At 38.3% G+C, this 23,887-nt stretch overlaps 1 protein-coding gene across 6 annotated transcripts; it reads right to left on the reverse strand.

The window, feature by feature from the left end:
• Positions 1 to 6,089: 6,089 nt before the first annotated feature.
• On the reverse strand, positions 6,090 to 22,440 carry LOC139975906 (DNA-directed RNA polymerase II subunit RPB4-like). 6 transcript variants are annotated; one of them, XR_011795951.1, is made up of 7 exons: positions 22,185 to 22,440; positions 19,746 to 19,926; positions 18,883 to 18,978; positions 15,889 to 17,655; positions 11,283 to 12,823; positions 10,281 to 11,235; positions 6,090 to 9,586 (listed from the first exon to the last, which is right to left on the reverse strand). XR_011795951.1 is itself a non-coding variant. In XM_071984193.1 (4 exons), the coding sequence occupies exons 1-4, from the start codon at positions 22,261 to 22,263 to the stop codon at positions 17,577 to 17,579; spliced, it is 435 nt and encodes a 144-aa protein (XP_071840294.1). In that variant the 5' UTR covers positions 22,264 to 22,440; the 3' UTR covers positions 14,598 to 17,576. The 6 variants fall into 6 exon arrangements, 1 of the variants encoding a protein (XP_071840294.1); XR_011795950.1 differs by having other exon boundaries at positions 11,145 to 12,823; XR_011795949.1 differs by having other exon boundaries at positions 6,090 to 9,579; positions 11,130 to 12,823.
• Positions 22,441 to 23,887: the final 1,447 nt, after the last annotated feature.

Consider the following 23,887-nt stretch of genomic DNA (forward strand, 5'->3'; position numbering starts at 1 on the left):
CTTTCACAGTCCGAGATATGTTGATGTTTCGACAACATTTGATCTTGATTCATTTTATTGGAGTGCACAGTCATGTGACATTTTTATTTTGTCTAGTGTGTTGGAAACCAGAACTTCTCTCGAAGAAATGGATTTGATGATAAAAGCTAATACTGGTCACGTTATTGCCCGACGAATACGAGATTTTTGTGTTGTATGCGGAACGTGTGTGGTGGGTCTAAGTGGTTGCTAACTGGGTGGGAGACAGGATGCAGAATTTGTGTATATGACGTAATCACTGACGTCGTACTTTATAAAGATATTTACATAAGAAATGAACAGCATAATATTGTCATAAATTCAATCACAATTTAAATTGCACAATATCTACGTATAGAGGTTTATTCATTATTGCCCACAAATATGCTAGATAATCAAACTATGACCTCAAAGTCATTCTCTGTTTCCCTCAGGAGACATTTAATTGTCTATCTGGACATTCCGCGATATCTGTGAATATTTACAAGAGTCACGTCATGCCAGAAAAAAACCTTTGAAAACTTCTAGCCTTAATTACAAAAGGCTAAAATTGAGGGCCAATATACCGATGACCCTTAAATAGAAGAAACAGAATTCCACATAAATGCTAATATCGTTGAATATCATATCACCTAACATGGTTTGTAAAAAGCAAGTACAATTACTAAACAAGCTAAACAGTTTTTTATAATATGTATATCAATATACAAACAATGTATCTAGATAGTGATTGCAATATATGACTTACGAATATAGCTATATATCCACAGATGAAGTTCTTCCTATTACCACAATATACAGCTGCGGAGATATGTCTATTGCAGGGTGCCATAGTTTGATGGTAACTTCAAAAAGATTGTATTGTATGATTCTACGATGAGCAGAATGTGGTAACATAGTAAACATGCCTGATAATATTCTGCTTGTATTATACAACATAGCAAGTAATTGATAAATCTAACCTAGAATTAACCTTTAATTATTATTCTAAATCGCATAAAAGTAACAAAAAATGTACCTTTCCATAATATGACACTGCCAATTCTTTTCGACAAATTGATATTCTGTTCCATTCTTTACTGAACGTTTTTTATGCCCAACAATATCATGATTATTTATTATTTACTTATTTTTGTTTTTTTCACCACTTGACAAGAGAAACTCATTGTCTTCACAGATGAGCAAACGTTCAAATCAACAATTTTCTTTCAACTTACAAAGGACCACACAAGGTGAAGTTTCTTGGGTTCACATAATCCCTTAACAACCGTGACGAATGTTCCGCCCCACACATGTACTTTAAGACAATTCACAGAATATTTGCTTCTTTAAAAACATGCTATACGACCGCTGACATTAGTGCAAGGTCACGCACGTAACAAACGTGGGTATAACACATATACTACAGTCACACAGGAAAGAACGGCCTTCCTCCTTGGCAATTTTGTTGCAAAATGAAGGGTAATGCTTGGTTGCAAAATTATGCAATATTGTGCAACTTTGGAAGCAATGTTGAAGCTGTTGACCATATAAGTCAGTAAGTTGTCATGTAAAATGAAAGCTCCTGCATCAGCCGTGCCTTGCACGCATTCCTGACCATTGTTCTATATATATATATATATATATATATATATATATATATATATATATATATATATATATATATATATATATATATATATATATATATATATATATATATATATATATATATAAATAAGCCTCCTCCCGCACAATTTGACGTTTAACTATTGATTTGTTTTTTCTGGTCAAGGACCTCCAGATGGGATTCGGCATCATTGTTCCAGGAGTATCAAAGATTAGGAAAATACAAAAGATGAATACATATAATTATCAACGTATAAAAGGTTAAGAATTGGTTAAAATGTTTAAATTATACTAAACGAAATTAGTCGAAAATGAAAGGTTTCATAGCTTCTGCTTGGATAAAGATTGCAGCAAGGTAAATAAAAGAACTTCCTTCATGATTGCATTCAATATTTTGGAAAGATATGGAGGGTTTCGTAAATGAGTATTTGGTTTTAACTAAAAGACCGTTTAGCACAGGGAGCAGTGTATATTTCATCATTGTTAATGTTGACATCAAGATGTTCTCGGCTTTAGCAGAAGTATTTACGAATTTAAGTAGTGATAAAAACATATATATATATATAGGCCTATGAAGTATATTGTAAAAATATCCAAGAAATTTCAGTAATATATGTCCTAAATATAATCTTATACCATGAAGTAATGTGGAGGTAAAATGTGCGTTAAAATAACAGAATTAAAAACTCTCTTAGCTTCCTAATTTAAGAATGACACAATGGAAGCTTAGCTTGACACAATGTATTAAACTTTTTTCTTAATATTTGACACAATACACAAAATATTACATTAAATCACCTGCTTTGGATAGAAAAAACAACGTGCATTATTTTACATAGAGGGATGGGGGGGGGGGGGGCTGGGAATGAACGTAAGCTGTGGTACATAATGGCAAATAACATACCCACGATTCCTTAGCAAATTTCCGTCGACATTTCTCACCAAATCTTTTGCACAATTTCCAATGGTCAATCATTTCTGATTGACAATTTCCTAAATGTCAATGAAACGCTTCTTGTTTCAAAATATTTTCAGCATTACGGGAAGACGAAGTGGCAACAATTCGTAACATGATAACATTTTTCTCAAAACAACTTCCATTTTTTTTTAACTAGTAAGCGTAATTCTGACTTCATCCTTGTGAGTTCAAGCACTTTAAATCGGACTTTTTTTTCTAATTTTCTTCAGTTTTTGCCCCCCCTCATATTTCGTCCAATTTGTTTGTTACAGATCCGATAACAACTATGACTCTCATAGCCCTTTCAAGCCTTTCAAGTGGTGCCGTGTTATCATTCTTCAGTGAATATTTCGACAATATTTATCTCTTATTTTCTCCTCTTTTTTTTTTTGGTCTTCTAAACGTTTTGGATTACGTCAATCAATTGTGCACAAATGTGGATCATATACCAAGCATTAATGTTTGCAATACCGCGTGATGGCACGTGACCCGGCCTACTTGAACGCGAAGAAAAATATACATTAAATTAAAGGTCATGGGAATTTGTATCGCACCTATTAGAAGGACAGGTAAAAGAATTACTTTGTTTATGTAGCCTATACCCTTTCAACCTTTTCCCCTTGACAAAAATCAGAAGATCGAATGCCATGGCTTTTTCATGAATGGGTGAGTTGGGTCAAAAGGCAGGTGGGACCTATTTTGTTAGACAAAATTTTTCAACATGTTGGAGAACAGGGCAAATGTTTGGGGCCTACCCACTCACCCCACCCCCCATGTAGGAATTAATCAAAGCAAGGGTTTATATAATAAGTTTGTTTCCCGTTCTGTTGCCATAGAAACTCCATTGAAGGCTAAGCATCCCTTATTCTTAATACGATATTTAATAACAGTCATCGTCACTTACCACTGTCTACGTTTTCCCAACCCTACAGCCCTGCTATATTCACATCACATACTCTTTTTTTAAAAATAATAGAACATAAGCTTTAACAGAGTAGGCCTACACACAACGTAGAATTAGGATGTATGCTATTTTACGAATTGTTCTCCCAACCCTACAGCCCTGTTGTATTCACATCACATACTCTTTTTTTTAAAAATAATATAACATAAGCTTTAACATAGTAGGCCTACACACAGCGTAGAATAAGCATGTATGCTATTTTACGAATTAGTGTCTTCGAGGAACACTCCTGGCATTGACATTCCTGATCATTCTTCTACTGAACTAAACTAAAATTAACTATCCAAATGGGCTGGTGCAAAGATGCCAGTCTTTTGCAAGTTTGTTGTAAAAATACAATCATTTAATCGTTGAAACGCTGGATTCCAAGAAAAGGAGGATAGCCTAACAAGTAAAGTGGGACAAACTTGACTCATAATATAAAAATATCGCAAGGTACCAAAATATTTTGGATTTACGTCCAAGATTCCGAAAAGATTGATTGCGATCTAGTCATGACCTTCAACCTTTTAAAAATTAATGTTGATAAGACCAAGGTTATATTTGCCAAACTAAGCCGAAATAGCGCCATTTCGGCGACGCATCAAAAAAAGTCTAGACGGCCTCTACATGCGGAACCTCTTTGTGTTCTGAATTTGTCATCATTGAGGAGCTTAAAATAATATTTCGATGGCTTTTACAAAAAAAAAATAATGATTAAAAGTTTTGCTGCGTCTCAATTGGTCGAAGCCACATCCTTCATTTTTTGTATGGCCAAAATATGATTTTCTTCTCCAAAGTTGGTGATACTCTGTGAATGCACCAGACAATGCAGCAGAGTGCGTGTGGCAATTGTGTTTAAAAATAGTTTTTCTTTATAACGTTTAAGACATTATCCACCGAAAAGCAACATTTTTGTAATGTTTTTTATGAATTTGATGAAAACAAAAACAGAGACTACCGACGGACGGAGCAAAAAGTTCGTAAATCAACCAAAGATTATAAAAGGAAAATAAAGCTTTCATCGAACACCTGTGCCATGATGTGTGTTGGCCAAATTTTAACTTCGACCTTTCCAGCTTACTGCAATGATAGCTCAGTGAAAATAACAACGTTCTATGCAATTTTCATATCAATATTCATTATTTTTATAGAGTTATCTGCCGTTAAACATTTTGAGCCGAATAACTTAATTCGCCAGATTTATTAACGAGTCCGTAGATTCTACAAACTTCATTCAAAATTTGCAAGCCCCGCCCAACAGATCATGCGCCAATCAAATCTCTCTGTATCTCTTACGACTACTTTCTCTAATTTCAATCATTGCTAGCATGTGTTATAGGTTTCTTCTCTTGAATAGTATCTTTCTTTTGGTCTTACCGATCAAGCTTGCGAAATTGTGTTATTTCTTTCCATTGCAATGAATAAACAGGTGTTTTCAGACGTTCCTCCGTGGATCTGGGTAAAAAAAGTGGACGGTACGTCGGTACGACCGTACGAGTATATATGAGTTACATTTTGTGTAATGTTCATGAACATGTTGATACGGTATGGGCGGTCGCACTGCTGTACTCCATGTCGTACTGCTATGTACACTGTGTTGTGGGTATTGACCGTAGCTGTATGTATTGACTTAAACTAGTGTCTAATTACCGACGGTAGCAAGTTGTGTGTGTATTTTCTGGGATCGATGGTGGTGTCTAACACTTTTGTTACACTTTATTCGAAACTAGGTCAGATTACCGGCATGAGACGTATTTTTTTGTGCGCGAGTCTTCACACCCTCTAAGGACAAAAATACTGATATGGATTTTTCAAAGAACAGTCTGGACTATCTCTCTTTGCAAGATACTTGAGTGCTACGTTGTCCGCCATCGGAGTATCTCTTAAAAAGAACAAACGTAAAGGTTAAAGATCATTAATGTCACACTTTAGTATATAACATTAACTTCTCCTATCTTGCGTTCATCTGTGCTTGATATATAGCCCCCAAACTGTTCATGTCCAAATCAGTCACGTGGATAGACACAAATAGGCTAATGCTTAACGGTCATCTCGATCTTACTCTCCCGAGACATCCAAGCATCGGTCACAATTGATGTTTTTAAGGAAACAGGCGTGTCTCGAAACTCGCTTCAAAAGTTTTCATGTATTTTTTTTTGGTAATTGGGTGTTCATTTTCGGTGATAGTTTTTTTTGTGCCATTGGTGGTCATTTCCGTGGTGGGGGTGGGGGAGGGGAGGGATTGGGGGAAGAGTCTCATGTTACGTACTTTCCAATACCCTGATAGCATGCATTTTTATCGTCTATAGGAGATCTATATTTATGGTGTTTCTACCACCCCCCCCCCCCAACCGCCCAGGCCCCAATATACAAAAAAGAACGTCAAACAGGACAGTTGAAATTAAAACATTGACATTTGGAGTCGATGAGAGGAGGAGAAGGATTGGTTCAAGTAGCCAATCAGACTGTTCCTTGACAAAGCATTCCTTGTGACATTTAACAAAGCCAATGCGAAGCCTTTATCTTGAAAAAAAAAATCAAATAGATTTAAACAGTAAGAAGTGTTATCAACTCATTGTATTTTGTTTGGTTACTATGCTCTGTCCAAAGTCAATCCATAAGTCAATTGAAACCGATGTGATCATGGATCAAATATGAAAGATACATACATTGATAAATGTTGGGGAGAGTACCTCAGTGAACAAGAGCCCAAGGGCACTGTGGTTCCTTGCTTGGGGTATATGACAATACACATAATATTATCAAGCAAGATTGGGCTGAAAAAGTCCAAGTAATTGTGGTCCTACATGTTGCCATAAAGTAACCAACACTACAGCCAACACTTTGTGATCACAAAATGTGATCGGATTTTATCAAAAGGCACTTTTGAGATCTAAATATGGCGTCGAAAGTGTAAGAAATATAAGACACCTACAAGCGTGTCAACAGATATGATAACAATGGTGACCTCAGATGACATGACCTTTAAGTTTCAAAATGTTCCACCACCCCATTCACAACTTGTCCCAAAATATCAACCATGTCACACCTTGGCATTGAGATTTAATTGCATTAAATGTCAAAAAATTAACTTTGAACTTGTATGTAACTTAAAACACAAAGGTCACCCTGAGGTCAACATGTTGACATTTTTGATTGGTGAGACGTGAATATAGCATCAAACTATAAAAATTGCCCATTTTTTTCTTTGCCCATTTTCTCCCCCCATAATACTACTTTTTTAACATTAGCTGACCTTTGGTGACCTTGGATCACATGACCGTTAAGTTTGAAAATATTCCCCTATACCATTTGCAACTTGTCAAAAAAAAATCAACCTTGTCACACCTTGGCACTGGGAGTTATTGCATTAAATGTCTGAAAATTAACTTTGACCTCAAATAACTTTGCACACGAAGGTCAAATGGGGGTCAACCCATTGACATTTATGATCAGAAGGTACCTTTAACATCTGAAAATAGCATCGAAACTGTAAAAATCCCCAAAACACGAAAAGGTCACCAGAGGTCAAATTGAGGTCAAGGGTCACCCAGATGCGGGTCGGCAATTGGATTACATTGAAGCAACTCCCAACCCTAACAGACAATTTGTTCTCAAGTTGTCCCAAAAATACTAGTTTTTTATCATTAATTGACCTTTGGTGACCTTGTATCACATAACCGTTAAGTTTGAAAATATTCCCCTATACCATTTGCAACTACTCCAAAAATATCAACCTTGGCACTGGGAGTTATTGCATTAAATGTCACCCAGATGCGGGTCGGCAATTGGATTACATTGAAGCAACTCCCAACCCTAACGGACAATTTGTTCTCAAGTTGTCCCAAAAATACTAGTTTTTTATCATTAATTGACCTTTGGTGACCTTGTATCACATAACCGTTAAGTTTGAAAATATTCCCCTATACCATTTGCAACTACTCCAAAAATATCAACCTTGGCACTGGGAGTTATTGCATTAAATGTCTGAAAATTAACTTTGACCTCATATAACTTCGCACACGAAGGTCACACAGGGGTCAACCTATTGACATTTATGATCAGAAGGTACCTTTAACATCTGAAAATAGCATCGAAACTGTAAAAAATCCACAAAACACGAAAAGGTCACCAAAGGTCAAATTGAGGTCAAGGGTCACCCAGATGCGGGTCGGCAATTGGATTTCATTGAAGCAACTCCCAACTCTAACAGACAATTTGTTCTCATGTTATCGCAAAAATACTAGTTTTTTATCATTAATTGACCTTTGGTGACCTTGCATCACATAACCGTTAAGTTTGAAAATATTCCCCTATACCATTTGCAACTACTCCAAAAATATCAACCTTGTCACACCTTGGAACTGGGAGTTATTGCATTAAATGTCTGAAAATTAACTTTGACCTCATATAACTTCGCACACGAAGGTCACACGGGGGTCAACCCATTGACATTTATGATCAGAAGGTACCTTTAACATCTGAAAATAGCATCGAAACTGTAAAAATCCCCAAAACACTAAAAAGGTCACCAGAGGTCAAATTGAGGTCAAGGGTCACCCAGATGCGGGTCGACAATTGGATTACATTGAAGCAACTCCCAACCCTAACGGACAATTTGTTCTCAAGTTATCGCAAAAATACTAGTTTTTTATCATTAATTGACCTTTGGTGACCTCGGATCACATGACCGTTAAGTTTGAAAATATTCCCCTATACCATTTGCAACTTGTCTCAAAATATCAACTGTGTAACACCTTGGCACTGGGAGTTATTACACTAAATGTCTGAAAATTAACTTTGACCTCATATAACTTAACGTACAAAGGTCACCTTGGGTCAACTTATTGACATTTTTGATTGATGAGACCTAAATTAGAGCATCAAACTATAAAAATTCAAACATTTTTTTCTTTGCCCATTTTCTACCCCCAAAATACTAGTTTTTTGACATTAATTGACCTTTGGTGACCTCGGATCACATGACCGTTTAGTTTGAAAATATTCCCCTATACCATTTGCAACTTGTCCAAAAATATCAACCATGTCACACCTTGGAACTGGGAGTTATTGCATTAAATGTCTGAAAATTAACTTTGACCTCATATAACTTCGCACACGAAGGTCACACGGGGGTCAACCCATTGACATTTATGATCAGAAGGTACCTTTAACATCTGAAAATAGCATCGAAACTGTAAAAATCCCCAAAACACTAAAAAGGTCACCAGAGGTCAAATTGAGGTCAAGGGTCACCCAGATGCGGGTCGACAATTGGATTACATTGAAGCAACTCCCAACCCTAACGGACAATTTGTTCTCAAGTTATCGCAAAAATACTAGTTTTTTATCATTAATTGACCTTTGGTGACCTCGGATCACATGACCGTTAAGTTTGAAAATATTCCCCTATACCATTTGCAACTTGTCTCAAAATATCAACTGTGTAACACCTTGGCACTGGGAGTTATTACACTAAATGTCTGAAAATTAACTTTGACCTCATATAACTTAACGTACAAAGGTCACCTTGGGTCAACTTATTGACATTTTTGATTGATGAGACCTAAATTAGAGCATCAAACTATAAAAATTCAAACATTTTTTCTTTGCCCATTTTCTACCCCCAAAATACTAGTTTTTTGACATTAATTGACCTTTGGTGACCTCGGATCACATGACCATTAAGTTTGAAAATATTCCCCTATACCATTTGCAACTTGCCCAAAAATATCAACCATGTCACACCTTGGAACTGGGAGTTGTTGCATTAAATGTCTGAAAATTAACTTTGACCTCGTATAACTTCGCACACGAAGGTCACACGGGTGTCAACCAATTGACATTTTTGATCGGAAGGTACCTTTGATATCCAAATCTAGCATCAAAACCAAACATTTTCTTTTTTGCTCGTTTCCTCCCAAAATAAGCACATTTTTTCTAATGTGACCTTTGACCTTTTGACCTTGGTTTCAGATGTAGTTTAATCTCCTGATTCCAAAAAACAAAACGAAAAGTCTGTACAACCATCCTAACTCCGACCGAAAAACTTTGACCTCATATAACTTCGCACATAAAGGTCACACGGGGTCAACCTATTGACATTTATGATCAGAAGGTACCTTTGACATCTGAAAATAGCATCGAAACTGTAAAAATCCCAAAAACACGAAAAGGTCACCAGAGGTCAAATTGAGGTCAAGGGTCACCAAGATGCGGGTCGACAATTGGATGACATTGAGGCAACTCCCAACCCAAACGGACAATTCGTTCTCAAGTTATCGCAAAAATACTAGTTTTTTATCATTAATTGACCTTTGGTGACCTCGGATCACATGACCGTTAAGTTTGAAAATATTCCCCTATACCATTTGCAACTTGTCTCAAAATATCAACTGTGTAACACCTTGGCACTGGGAGTTATTACACTAAATGTCTGAAAATTAACTTTGACCTCATATAACTTAACGTACAAAGGTCACCTTGGGTCAACTTATTGACATTTTTGATTGATGAGACCTAAATTAGAGCATCAAACTATAAAAATTCAAACATTTTTTTCTTTGCCCATTTTCTACCCCCAAAATACTAGTTTTTTGACATTAATTGACCTTTGGTGACCTCGGATCACATGACCGTTTAGTTTGAAAATATTCCCCTATACCATTTGCAACTTGTCCAAAAATATCAACCATGTCACACCTTGGAACTGGGAGTTATTGCATTAAATGTCTGAAAATTAACTTTGACCTCATATAACTTCGCACACGAAGGTCACACGGGGGTCAACCCATTGACATTTATGATCAGAAGGTACCTTTAACATCTGAAAATAGCATCGAAACTGTAAAAATCCCCAAAACACTAAAAAGGTCACCAGAGGTCAAATTGAGGTCAAGGGTCACCCAGATGCGGGTCGACAATTGGATTACATTGAAGCAACTCCCAACCCTAACGGACAATTTGTTCTCAAGTTATCGCAAAAATACTAGTTTTTTATCATTAATTGACCTTTGGTGACCTCGGATCACATGACCGTTAAGTTTGAAAATATTCCCCTATACCATTTGCAACTTGTCTCAAAATATCAACTGTGTAACACCTTGGCACTGGGAGTTATTACACTAAATGTCTGAAAATTAACTTTGACCTCATATAACTTAACGTACAAAGGTCACCTTGGGTCAACTTATTGACATTTTTGATTGATGAGACCTAAATTAGAGCATCAAACTATAAAAATTCAAACATTTTTTCTTTGCCCATTTTCTACCCCCAAAATACTAGTTTTTTGACATTAATTGACCTTTGGTGACCTCGGATCACATGACCATTAAGTTTGAAAATATTCCCCTATACCATTTGCAACTTGCCCAAAAATATCAACCATGTCACACCTTGGAACTGGGAGTTGTTGCATTAAATGTCTGAAAATTAACTTTGACCTCGTATAACTTCGCACACGAAGGTCACACGGGTGTCAACCAATTGACATTTTTGATCGGAAGGTACCTTTGATATCCAAATCTAGCATCAAAACCAAACATTTTCTTTTTTGCTCGTTTCCTCCCAAAATAAGCACATTTTTTCTAATGTGACCTTTGACCTTTTGACCTTGGTTTCAGATGTAGTTTAATCTCCTGATTCCAAAAAACAAAACGAAAAGTCTGTACAACCATCCTAACTCCGACCGAAAAACTTTGACCTCATATAACTTCGCACATAAAGGTCACACGGGGTCAACCTATTGACATTTATGATCAGAAGGTACCTTTGACATCTGAAAATAGCATCGAAACTGTAAAAATCCCAAAAACACGAAAAGGTCACCAGAGGTCAAATTGAGGTCAAGGGTCACCAAGATGCGGGTCGACAATTGGATGACATTGAGGCAACTCCCAACCCAAACGGACAATTCGTTCTCAAGTTATCGCAAAAATACTAGTTTTTTATCATTAATTGACCTTTGGTGACCTCGGATCACATGACCGTTAAGTTTGAAAATGTTCCCCTAACCAGTTCACAACTTGTCCAAAAATATCAACCTTGTCGCACATTGGCACTGAGAGTTATTGCAGTTTTAATATTTTCGGTTTTTGGACCATAACTGACCTTTGGTGACCTTTGTGAGCACCAAAAACAATAGGGCACACCTTCTCCATATGGCAGATCTATAGTCCAAGTTTGGCCTCAATCCAACATTCCCTTATTGAGATACAGCGTACCCAAGCAAGTGTCACAGACGCACACACACACACACACACATACATACACACACACATACGCCAACCTGACTGCATAGGTTCCTTTTGCTAAAGCAAGGAACCAAAAACCACACAAGACAAGATGTCGATATACTATTATTAAATTTAAGAGACATTTATTTCAGAAATTGTAGAAATGTGTTGAATGAGCTTTTAGGCACATAAACCACAGTCTTTGATGTTTATAATGGGCCCTTCTTTTGGTAAAGGTACTCCAAGTAACATAATATTTCTCAGTAACTCAAAAGAGGGACACAAAACTGCACATCATTGAGCCCTCGTTTTCACCCACCTCAAAACCCTCTCCCAAATATGCCGATAAATGAAGTAACCAGAAAACGTTTATCCGTGGTTCCGATGCCCAAACTTATTCATGGTGGGGTGAGCCAAAAATGTTAATATTTATGAACTTGTGCACACCAACGAGGGATTATCTATTGACTAATGCGGCGACGTATTAAGGGAGGTACCAAGAATCCGTTTGTCACGATGAACAAAAGCCTATTTAGTGACATAGTATGAAGCCAGATGCATGCATGAGTATTAATTGATTATTAATGTGGAGTGTTAGCTCAGAGGTTAACGCCAGTGCCTTCCAATCATAAGGTTCCGAGTTCGAGTCACTCCAAGATTAATGTATGTCGTCCAGTTGCAGAGTTGTTGACAATTGACAATTCATAATCATGGACGTTAAATATGAATGTAAGAGACTGACTTCGGTCAGCTTGCGGCTTTGATAAGCCAATGAGGCTTCTTCCCGAGTTCCTGCTTGCAGGAGAATCTAAAATACATACTTACATACATACATTCATTAATTGCTTACAATGTATTATCCAAGTTCATATGTATAAAGCTTATGGTTGTTGAGATATCATGGTTAGAAGCTGTTTTTGACAAAAAAGGTAAAAATTATTGTTTGAAATGAGATATATATACTATGTAGTTACATCACCATAACTGGTATAAACTTTAATTGGATATACAGTTGCAGCAACATTGACATTTTTATGAATTTTACGTTAAGCCCCCCTCCCCCCCCCCCCCACCAGGGTCTTAGCCAGGAATTTCAAATAGGGTGTCTCATCTGCTCAGGAGACTATCCATCTGGCGCCGGAGGCGCCTGCGCGAGCGCGAAGCGCGAAGCCTATAACGGGTGGGGTCCAGGGGCCCGCCTTAGGGCCCCTGGAAGCCCAGCCCCTATCAATGGTTTATTTGACACAATTGGGGTAAAAAGTATGCTTAGAAAGCTGTGAAAGCACCTTAGCCATCATGATTTTTTGGGGCATTCAAACATAAAAAAATGCTATAAAACACTAGGTGCAAAAGTGCACCATGAAAACAGCTTATAGTAATTGATATATTACAAAGAATTTGAGCACCAAAAAGTTCAAACAATATCTTGTGGAATTATTTATGAACATTATGTACTATAAAATAGCCTACTGTGTATCTTGTAGAGTATATGCCTTTATTCTGTTAATGTCATCGATATACAGGGATGAGCCTGGGGTAAAAAAAAATCACAGAACTTTGTGGGTGATACTATACTAACGCCGAGGGCGTCAGTCAGCTTGCAGTGCGACACAGTTATAGGTGGGGTCCATGGGCCTGCCTTAGGGCCTGTGGTAGGGTCCATGGGCAACGCCCCGGTTGGGGTACAGGGGTCAAAGCCCCTGGAGGCTCTGAGAAATTTGAGGTATAAAGACAACATTTTGGTGCCTATTTTATAAAGATTTTTAAATTGATTAAAACACTCAAAAGCAAAGTTTCACACCAAAATGTGCACACTGAAGCCACATGCCTAGCCTGTCGTTTTCACCCTACTTGTTCTTTCCATCATGGCGACCCATACTTAAAATGTTACTGTTCATAAAATGAACACAATGGTCTGTTTTAATCTGGAATAATAGTCAGCAGCTACAGCACTACACTTCTCCTCAATTGTCCTTACTCTAATGATACTAAAATATTGAAAATCATGGGAAATTTATGAAAATATCGTTGCAATAATGTTGGGAACGTTTTGAAAATCCAGAGAACAATTTGCGGTATTTTGCGTATGCTACAGTGTGTTAGGATAATAGTTTTTGTCCCTCTGCAGGTTGGATATGCATCGATTCGGTAATGAAGAACATGCGAATGACGGATCAATGATACAGTAACGCTGTTGTTAGAAATTCACGGAAATTGAGAAGTATAAATTACGGAGGTAGAAAAGAAAGCAAGGAAATCCGCGCAAAAAGCTCATGCCTTCATATATTACCATGGTAACAATCATACTCAACCCTTTTACATTCCCCAGTGAATGCGGTCACAGAAAATCCTGTGGCGACCAAATCTTTATTTTCCCCAAATTCTGGTGGCCCAGAATAAAACTTTGATAGCCTGAATGAAACTTTGATAACCACTTTGATATGCTAAATATTAGTACAAAAAACACTAGACCTAGCCTCAACATCGAGTAGCACTACTGTCAGTACTGACTACTAACGTTACTTTAAAGCTAGTACTAGTTAGTAATGATGACAGTGGCTAGTACATTTTGATTAAAATAATGACATAGGCTAATGTATATTATTTTCTAACAAAATGGGTACGGTGAAAAAAATCTTACTTTATGTTTTCATGTTCAAATACGTAGGTGTAATATAAGGTATAAAACCTTCCTCAGTAATTTCTATTTGCTTTTGTTTCTTTCATTAACTTGTTAATGACTTCATATAATTAACATTACTACCAACATCACACTGCCGCCGCTGATTATGCTTGCTCTCCACGTTTATTGGATCAGACCATATAAGTATCCAATTTAGCTCTTAAACAGTTATTACTACTAGTACTACTATCTAATATGCAGGCCCAGGGTTCGCATATAGCCACTAGATTGCGCTATTCGCCCAATTTGATCGCATTGCAATAAACGATTAGTAAAAAGCTACTTGCGATTATTATTTTTTAGTTATCCCTTCTATAACCCATAAACATCTCGTAAACTTCCTTGTCAGCCTTTCCTTCTATGAAATAGAAGGAACGATTGAATAAATAATAATTTCTCCAACATGGTAGCCTAACACCACACTAAGTCAACGGAAATCTAGCTAAGCCTAACCATCTGTTTATTCGCTGAAATTGTGACGCAGTTATAAGATATCCATGGAATACTTTCGTTATTGCTGTTATCTTCGACCACATGGTAGCCTAACAACACACTAAATCAATGGGAAATCTGCCTAACCTTCGGTTTGCCCAAAAAAAATCACACTTTGCGTAGGATTCGGGTAATAAATTAGGAACCGGGTAGTACCGCATCGGGCGGGCACCTTCGTTATTTTTGTAAAGCATTGGTGAAATTTTCAGTTGCAAACTGATCGCCACAGTATTATGGGTCTGGGGACTAGCGTTAATTTTTCCAGAAATTCTCATCGCCAGCCGAGAATGGTCGTCGCCAATGCGACCATGGCGACCGTAATGAAAAAGGGTTGATATTCATACTAACTGCGAGGCAAGATCGCTTGTGTTGCATACATGTATTGCCTTGACAAATGGTTTCTCGAACCCGCGCATTATCACATTAATAAAAAATTAATCGGAAATTCGCGCCATTTTATAACTAGACAGACTGCATGGTCGTTATTACGACGCAAAATTTTTTCCTACTGCCTTTTCAGGTATATTAGGAAAACATCGCAGGAGCTGTCAATATTAGCTCACTCTTTTCACAGAACCGTGATACACAACACCTAGCTAGGAGGAAAAAAATACATATACACGGGTGTGCGAAAATGATCACGCGAAGAAACGATTTTTTTTTACCTAGCTAGTTGGTTGGCTATTGAGTGTTGGTTATCATATTGTGTTGTTGACTAGACTGTCAGGGTTTTTTCAGTGATTTATTTCACAGTGTTGTGTCATCAATTTAAACGTGCGGCGCCCGTTGACTGAGTAGTACATGCAAATAACTAATAGTTACGTTAAATTGGGAGGCTGGACAGAGCCATTTATTGGCGTCTCAAAAGCCGTCCCACTCAAATTCGGCCGTCTTTCATTTCGATCTAGCCGTCTCAAAGACGGCGAGACGCATCGCTAGCTAAGACCCTGCCCCCCACCCATTCATTAAATGCATGATTGCCCCACCAAAGCAATAGGGATCATCTACTGACCCTGACCAACATATATACCAAGTATGACATCAATCACAAATTTCCTACTTGAGATACTGTGTTTTACAAGCTAGGGCATCACATACACACACATAAATATGTTCGGATGGGTGCTAAGCATCGGAAACAAAAATGGCCACTCACAACCAAACGTCAATTTACAGAGGTAAACATCAGTACCTTGGCGAGGTTGAAGCAAGTTTGACAACTTGGTTATAAACTTAATTCAAAACACTGCCTACCCCTACCCCCCTCCCACCCCCTTGCCCCGCCTGCCTTTTTGTACAAGGTAATGTACGCTATTGGCTTCAGGCATAGCCCATGTATACATAGCGGCATTCCAAAGTTTTCATTAGAACTGATTCCCAGTTTAGGACTACTTAACTTCAGGGAACTTTTGACCAAACATACTGGCAGTCCCTAGTGCATTGACCTCCATAATGAAATAATATACCCGATCATAAAATCAGCAAAATAAACTAACATATGCATTTTTTGTTAAAAAAATAACTCATGGCAAATTTCTTCGACAAGAATCAAACATGATACAAATAGGTCTATCTGGCAGCCCTGGTTGTGAGGGGAACACAGATGCTTTGTCAACCTTAGATTTTCATTGCGTAAAAGATCGCTTTGATTAAGTGTGTTTAGTTAGTGTCCTCAACTGGGGGGTTTGATGAGCAGAAAAACGAAAATCCCAGAATTTGGTTATGCATGAAACTGAATTTCAGGTAGTTTGGAATATTGAAAATTGAATATTGTGATTTGTGATGGGGTAATCCGGTGGCCGTATAGACTACTATGCTCTTCCATATACCTGGATGTTCAATCCATGACATTTAACACAATTAACGGACAAATTGCATGAACGTTACCTTACAATGCCAAGTAGCATCGTATATATTTTACGTGGGGATAAATGCTGAATGTAGGTGGCTATCTAACTTTTCAGATTCAGTTCACCTATGCTTGATGTGCATTCCTTAGAAGGATACACACACTCCGTAATGTTGGAAAACTTGAAAATACTTGGCAGCCGAATCCAGAATCCCTCAGAAGAGAGGTCCGACACGGACAAATATCGATAGGTCCTGAAATTACCATTCAAGTAGACATGCTAAACAAAGCAGTGAAGAAAAATAAGGACTGTCCACTTGCAAAGCGTGCTCAATTTTACCTCTATGTCCTTTGCTTTGAGCAAAGTCATGTTTGCAGCTAACTTATAGTGGCAGAAATTTTCACAAGAGTGTGCCTGGGAATCCTGAGCCTCCTTTCTGGTTCGGGGGCCGGTGGTTGGGGGGGGGGGGCAGGTAACTACTACCTCAAATGGTGGGTGACCAGCTTTATCTTCATCTTCGCATACGTACAAATTCTTCGTTCCATCTCAGCAATTGATGCAATAAATCCTGACACAGGGAGGGATGGTTTCACGGTTCAATTGAAAAGAAAGTCCAAACAGTATAAAGGTGTGGCTGCCAATAACCTGTTGCTACTGTTGCAGCACAAGACTGCTCATCACTAGTGTTCAGTTCACCATTGGAAGTGCAGCCTTCTTTACAGGATGAAATCTGAAACAAGGTCCTTGACTGATGACTTCACATTCCAATCGACAAGATCAACCTTCAATACTGGAAGCTTCTCTTGGTTTGAATGTTATCGAGAATGTCCTGTAAATCCTTGTCTTCAAACTTAGCCTCTAAACTGCAAAAACAAAAGGAGACATGGAAGATTAATTGGTGGACATACGATATTAAGATAACTACAAATTGCTCGGGAACACACTTTTTTGCAAAATTTTATATTTTCACGTAAGCAGTGATTACTACATTTATGGCCGGAGGTCATCACCGTTAGGCCAGGTTTAACCCCCGTCGAGGGCCCCCCCTCCCCTCCCTCCCTCCCTCTTTAATTACCAGGTAATTTCAGCTATGATTAATACAAATGAAGTAAAATAAAGTAAGTTGTCAGCACAGCCCAGATGGTTCCATACCTGAGCTCATTTTCATACAGTTCAGAAATGAAGTTTACCATAACAGCCAAAAGTTATCAAAGCAGGTTAGACAATGCCCCAATATCTACTACTGTAGTTACCCAGTTTGAGAGATGACTCCTTCACTAACAGCCCAAAGTTATCCAAGCAGCCCAGATGGATCTCTGATGTCCTATATCCCAGCTAATACCAATTCACTTATTCACAGATATGAATCCTACCTAATTTACCAGTACACTAGAAGCCCAAAATTAATGGAAGAAAGCTCAGATGAATCCCTTTACCTCTCTAGAGGCTAATACCCAATCCAGATCAAATGTGATTCTTACACTAACAGATTGGAAGTTTTATCATCCAAACAGTCGGGATGGATCTCTACTTAGGCTAATAGTGTCCCACACAGTGCAGATGCATACATGTATGAATTCCTATATATGCAGTAGCACACTACATGTATGATACACTATAGGAGTGTTAGCTCAGTGGTTAACGCCGGTGCCTTCCAATCATAAGGTCCCCGGTTCGAGTCACTCCAAGATCAATGTATGTCGTCCAGCTACAGAGTTGCTGACAATTGACAATTCATTATCATGGACGTTAAATATAAATGTAAGAGACTGACTTCGGTCAGCTTGCGGCTTGGATAAGCCAATGAGGAGGATCTAAAATACATACATACACTGCTGAGTTATTACATGATTTCTAAAACCACAGGGCTCCAGGGGTACTACAAGGCAGCAGCCAACATGCATCACTAGACCGTACAGATGAGTTCTCCAAGCAATGGAGATGGTTTCGAGACTTTTCCAAATGAATTTAGACGATTTTCTACGATAATGACAAGACATCATCTGGGCAGTCCCAGATACTTCTCTCTCTTCAAGTTGAAAAACTTTCCTATTGAGACCACTGACTGAGCGTAGCAGATTATGAATTACCTGGGAATGAGCGCCTTGGCTTCTTCTGCACTTTCTGGACACAGGTTAGCCAATGATGCCAGCTCAAATTTATGAAGGTCTTGCTGTTGTAATAACCTAGCATTTGGAGAAAACCAGAAAAAGTATAAGGGAAACATTAATTTGCGTCAGCTTTTTCAAGGATTACAAGTATAAGTACTGTTTAATATAGGGAGTCATTGGTGATCATGATAGAGAAAGTCTTTGAAATAACTTTGATGCTGACTTTAAATAACTCCACTCTGCCTTTTCGGGCCTAGAAATTTTAGGCTATTAACGGCTAAATGCCAGTGGATTTTGCTGTTTTGCCAGTAGAAGAAAAACAAAGCACTGGCTCTTCTTGTACCAGCAACTAGACAAATATTGCTTTGTCTTCATTGAAGGAAAATGCAAGGAAAAAGCAAGTAGATATTTTATGCACCTGGCAATTTTTAGCAAGTGGCTAGCTAGGCTTTTGTTTGACACATGATATAGTAGATTAAAGGATTTACTTTACTATACTGAAACCTGGTCTTCCTAACAAAGCAAAATGTTACCATTAGGTTAGTTCAAGTTCTTGCTAATGTGTCAACTACTGACTACAAGTTAATGGCACTTGAGTCATCACATGTTATCTCAAAATGGTATAGAGCAATAATATTGTTCATGGTTTAACATCTAAGCATCAGAGTAAGACATGTACAGGTAATGCAAAATAGTCATAACTTTTCTGTTCCAAAGAGAGAGAAAACTTTGCGTCTGTGGTTAGGTAGTCAGAAGGATATTTGCAGGTTTTAACCAAAAAAAATAATAATAGATCTGCCAAACTGGATTTAAATTAGACACAGTAGAATCAAATGACTTACGCTCTGACATCAGCGATAGTTTCCCTATTTTTAAATCTGGAGAACCTCTCTGTGTAGTTTAATGTTTTCATGAAGACCTCGCTGAGTTCCTGCTCTTCCTCCTGGCTCTCGTTCTGCTGTTTTCGATGCTCTAACAACATCTTGACCTCAGAGTTCAGGAGGGTCTCAGCATTTTCAAACTCTGTGGGGACATGAAAACATTTGTTAAAAGAAAGCAATTATTGTCACAGATACTGTAATATAGAACGCTTCAATCAAATTTTGCCAGAGCTACAAGTAGGGTGGCCAGTGACATGACATAAACTTTATTTATTTTATTTATTTATTTATTTTTGTTCTATCACAACATAAGTATGACATATGACATAGAAGGAGATAAGAAACAAAACTTGTGAAAGAAAGTGTACTAAAAAACCCTGTAGGGCTTGTCGGGTAGTGACACTCCCTGAAAAAATACAGAACCTTACAAAATAGAAAAGAGAACCAAAAGAACAAAACAAACAGAACCACCCCTTCCTCTCCCTTCCCTCACCCCTCCCCCCCAGTTTCAATTCGCAGTTCTAGTACATGTTGATGAAGTGCTTTTGTAAGTTTTTTCTAAAAGCAACATGGATTGATCACATTAGAGGACACATCCATAGGCATCACAGGCCAAGTTGGTCTTTGAGCAGAATTACTTCAAGTTCCCTCCTTTTTCTTTGTACGTATGATGCAAATGATTCTACACTACTGTCTGCCCCAGATTTCCCACTAGCCCGGGCTCGTTATCTTCGGTAAATACAGACATTTTGGACAAGCATTTAGATATTCTCCTGCATAATTTGATTGGCTAATGATTCACAACAAGTTGTCTGAAAATATTTCAGCATCTTAAGGCTTCTCATTGTTCACAAAGTTCTTTGTGGAAGTTGCGATCACTGTTAAAATGTTACTTTTCAGATACATGTATAAAGAAAAGATGGTCAGTCTATGCCATGGTTAATATGCTCCAATATAAACATTACAGCAGTTTGTCATTTCTTTCTCAAAACACAAGCGATGCAATTGTCTGCATGGAAGTCTTGCAAATTAATAAAGAAAACTGAATGATTGCACTTCTGTTAAATACAAACAGCTTGTGCAGGCATTCTTTGACTTGTCAGAGAATGTTTTTCATTACATCTGGTTTTTCTTCATTCTAAGATACGTTCTCTCTCTATTTGCCTGCAAAAGTTACAGTTTTGTTGATATAAACTCAGCAACGGTTTGCCATTGATCTTAACAAGTTAACAAGTGCTTCAGTAGGTGGGTGTCAAGCCCTGGTTAGGCCGATAGTAATGGAAAATATCTTTTCAACTCAGGCCTAGCCTATGCCTACTACTTAGCCTTAGAATGTAAACATAGTTACTTTTAAAGGCATTGAAGACTCGCCCCAAACCGCGTGCAGCGCTCTGAAAAAGTTAACTTTCCGTTGCTTGCAAGTGAAGTTTTCTGCTTGTCGCTACAAAATGTAGTCAGTAATGAAACATGATGCTACATTGTTATTTTTAGCTGGACCTGAGATGTCCATCGCTGTATTGTTTGTACACTGTGCTGTGGGTATTGACCGCAGCTGTATGTACTGACTGTATACTAGTGTCTTATTACCGACGGTAGCAAGCTGTGTGTGTATTTGCTGGGATCGATGGATTCGATGGTGGTGTCTAACATTTCTGTTACACCTCATTTGAAACTAGGTCAGATTAACGGCATGAGATGTTTCTTTGTGCACAAGTCTTCACACCCTTTAAGGCCTTCCAATCATTGTAAACTTGTCAACAAACATTGTTGGCCGTGGCTATTCTTACGACCAGGAGTAACAATTATTTATAAACTATTCTTACGACATCGGCAAATTTCCAGTTATGCATGCGCAGTTAAGTAAATGAAGCAACTGCGCATGCGTAACCGGAAATTATTGTTACTGCTGGTCGTAAAAATAGCCACGTTAAAGCAACAGCGCATGCGTAAACGGAATTATTGTTACTCCTGGTCGTAAAAATAGCCACTTTCAACATTGTTGGTGACTTTGACCTGCAATTGTTTGGATACGCTGACTCTGATGAGACAAATCTGTATTTTCCCTGGTTGGATTGTTTTATTTATTTGTTAGGAGTACTTTAAAGCAACCAAGTTGTTTGCTATTCTCAAATTATCTTGAGAACCACATTTCACATCTCTTACTTTTCTTAATTTCTGTAGGCTGTTATTTAGCCTAACTATCCTAGCCATTTTAAAAGAGGATTTTCTGAGTACAAGTTACGATGGAAGCGCCTTTTTCACTAATCAGACGAAGGCATAGCAAGATAGCTATATCGCGAAACAGCTACCTGAGCATCTGAACACTTATGCTAACTGCTAAAGTTTTCACTAAGCTATCCGTTGCATTAGCACATCGATAACGCAGGACAGTGTGTTTACCTTTCGGGAATTTAAGTTCAGTGGCATCTTCTTCTTGTTGCTGAAGACTTGATGGAAGAGTATTAACAGCTGCAGTCATTTTCACATTCAATTATGTAGACGTTTTGTTTGAGTAACTAGCATGTGGTGAGTACAGTACTACAAGTAACTACCGTCAAGTGAGCCGCACACAATAAGTAATGTAACGTTATTAAACCCGATTGAAGTTAGCATGAACGTTTAGCACCACTGCTGCTGAACGTGTTATCAGGGGTTGCAGCTTTGAACTTCTCCACCGCAGGGTAGATAATGACATGTAAATCAGTTGCGCCCACCAAAATAAGCGATGATAGGTAGTTGGTCAGCGAAGAAAGAACCATTGAGCTATTGTAAATGAAAATTCAGTTAGCACAGTTGTCGGAAATGTTGCTATTGGCGTTTAGGCAGATTAACTCCCAAGAAGCTTATAAAAGAAACGTGCCGTGTGGAAATTGTTTGAGCTAGCACAGCTATTGTTTGTGTTAGCACAGCTATTGTGAAGTTGATTTAGCAGAGTTGCTTGGAATGTATATTTGTGATCAGGGACGTAGCTAAGGCCTGATGATTGGGGTGGGGGGGGGGTGGAGTGGCTGAAATTCCAACTGGATGGGTTTTGGAGCCAGAGAATTCCGACTGCTGCCTTGTACCCCCCACCCCCCCCCCCGCAATACTCGTTAACAATACGGTCAGCAGGGGCGTATCCAGGATTTTCTAACCCGGGGGGCGCGAATTACTATCTAAGCGAAGCGCCACCATCGGTTGGCGCGCAGCGTACAAGAACATTTTTGGTTTTGATACCCCCTCAGATCACCGGAAATGACACTTCTCGGGCTTGAAAATGACCAACCAGATGTACACTTTTGCCTGAGAATCAAGTATTTCCCACTAGTTTTTCCCCCATCCATAACCTATTTGAAGATTGTCACCAGTCACACATCATGTTCGACCTCATCGCATCTCCTGTGAATCATTACTTTTTGTAGGTGATTCTACGTCGCGGCCCACAATACCCGACAGCCCCACTTTTGAAGGTTTTAAGCCCATTTTTTGTTCAGAATTTGAAAATTCACATTTCTCGTGATTAAACTCACTTCAAAACATACCCATAATGTTGCAAAAAATTTCATCTATGGACAACCAATATAGAAGAACCTCCTTGAACCCCTAACAGACTGGTCAAAATTGCATGAGTAGAGGGAAGTATGATGAAGAATGTTGGTCAGGAAATTTTCGAAAATTCAGACACAGTTAATTTATTTACCCACATAGGTCAAAGTGACGGGGGGGGGGGGAGCCTAACGAAATATTCTTTCTGAAAATTCGGGCTATATGCTGAGAATTTTTCGGGCACCTATACTGAAAGAAAAATACATTGCAATGATGTAGCTAAAGGAAATGAATAGTTTAAAATTTATCTCCTTAGTAATTAAAATAAAGTTCTAAGCTTGGCCGACTAATTCGCCATTACTAATGTAAAAGAGAGTTTTGACATAGCTGGACCTCCATGCTTTTTCTCCATCTACATAGGACAATTCGTTGTTTATATGAGCAGGCGCGTATCCAGGATTTTCAAACCCGGGGGGGGGGGGGCGCGAATTACTATCTAAGCGGAGCGCCACCATCGGTTGGCGCGCAGCGTACAAGAAAATTTCTTATTTTGATACCCCCCAGATCACCGGAAACGG

The sequence above is a fragment of the Apostichopus japonicus genome, chromosome 11 (genome assembly GCF_037975245.1).
Source record: "Apostichopus japonicus isolate 1M-3 chromosome 11, ASM3797524v1, whole genome shotgun sequence".
In the NCBI taxonomy this organism is placed as follows: Eukaryota; Metazoa; Echinodermata; class Holothuroidea; order Aspidochirotida; family Stichopodidae; genus Apostichopus; species Apostichopus japonicus.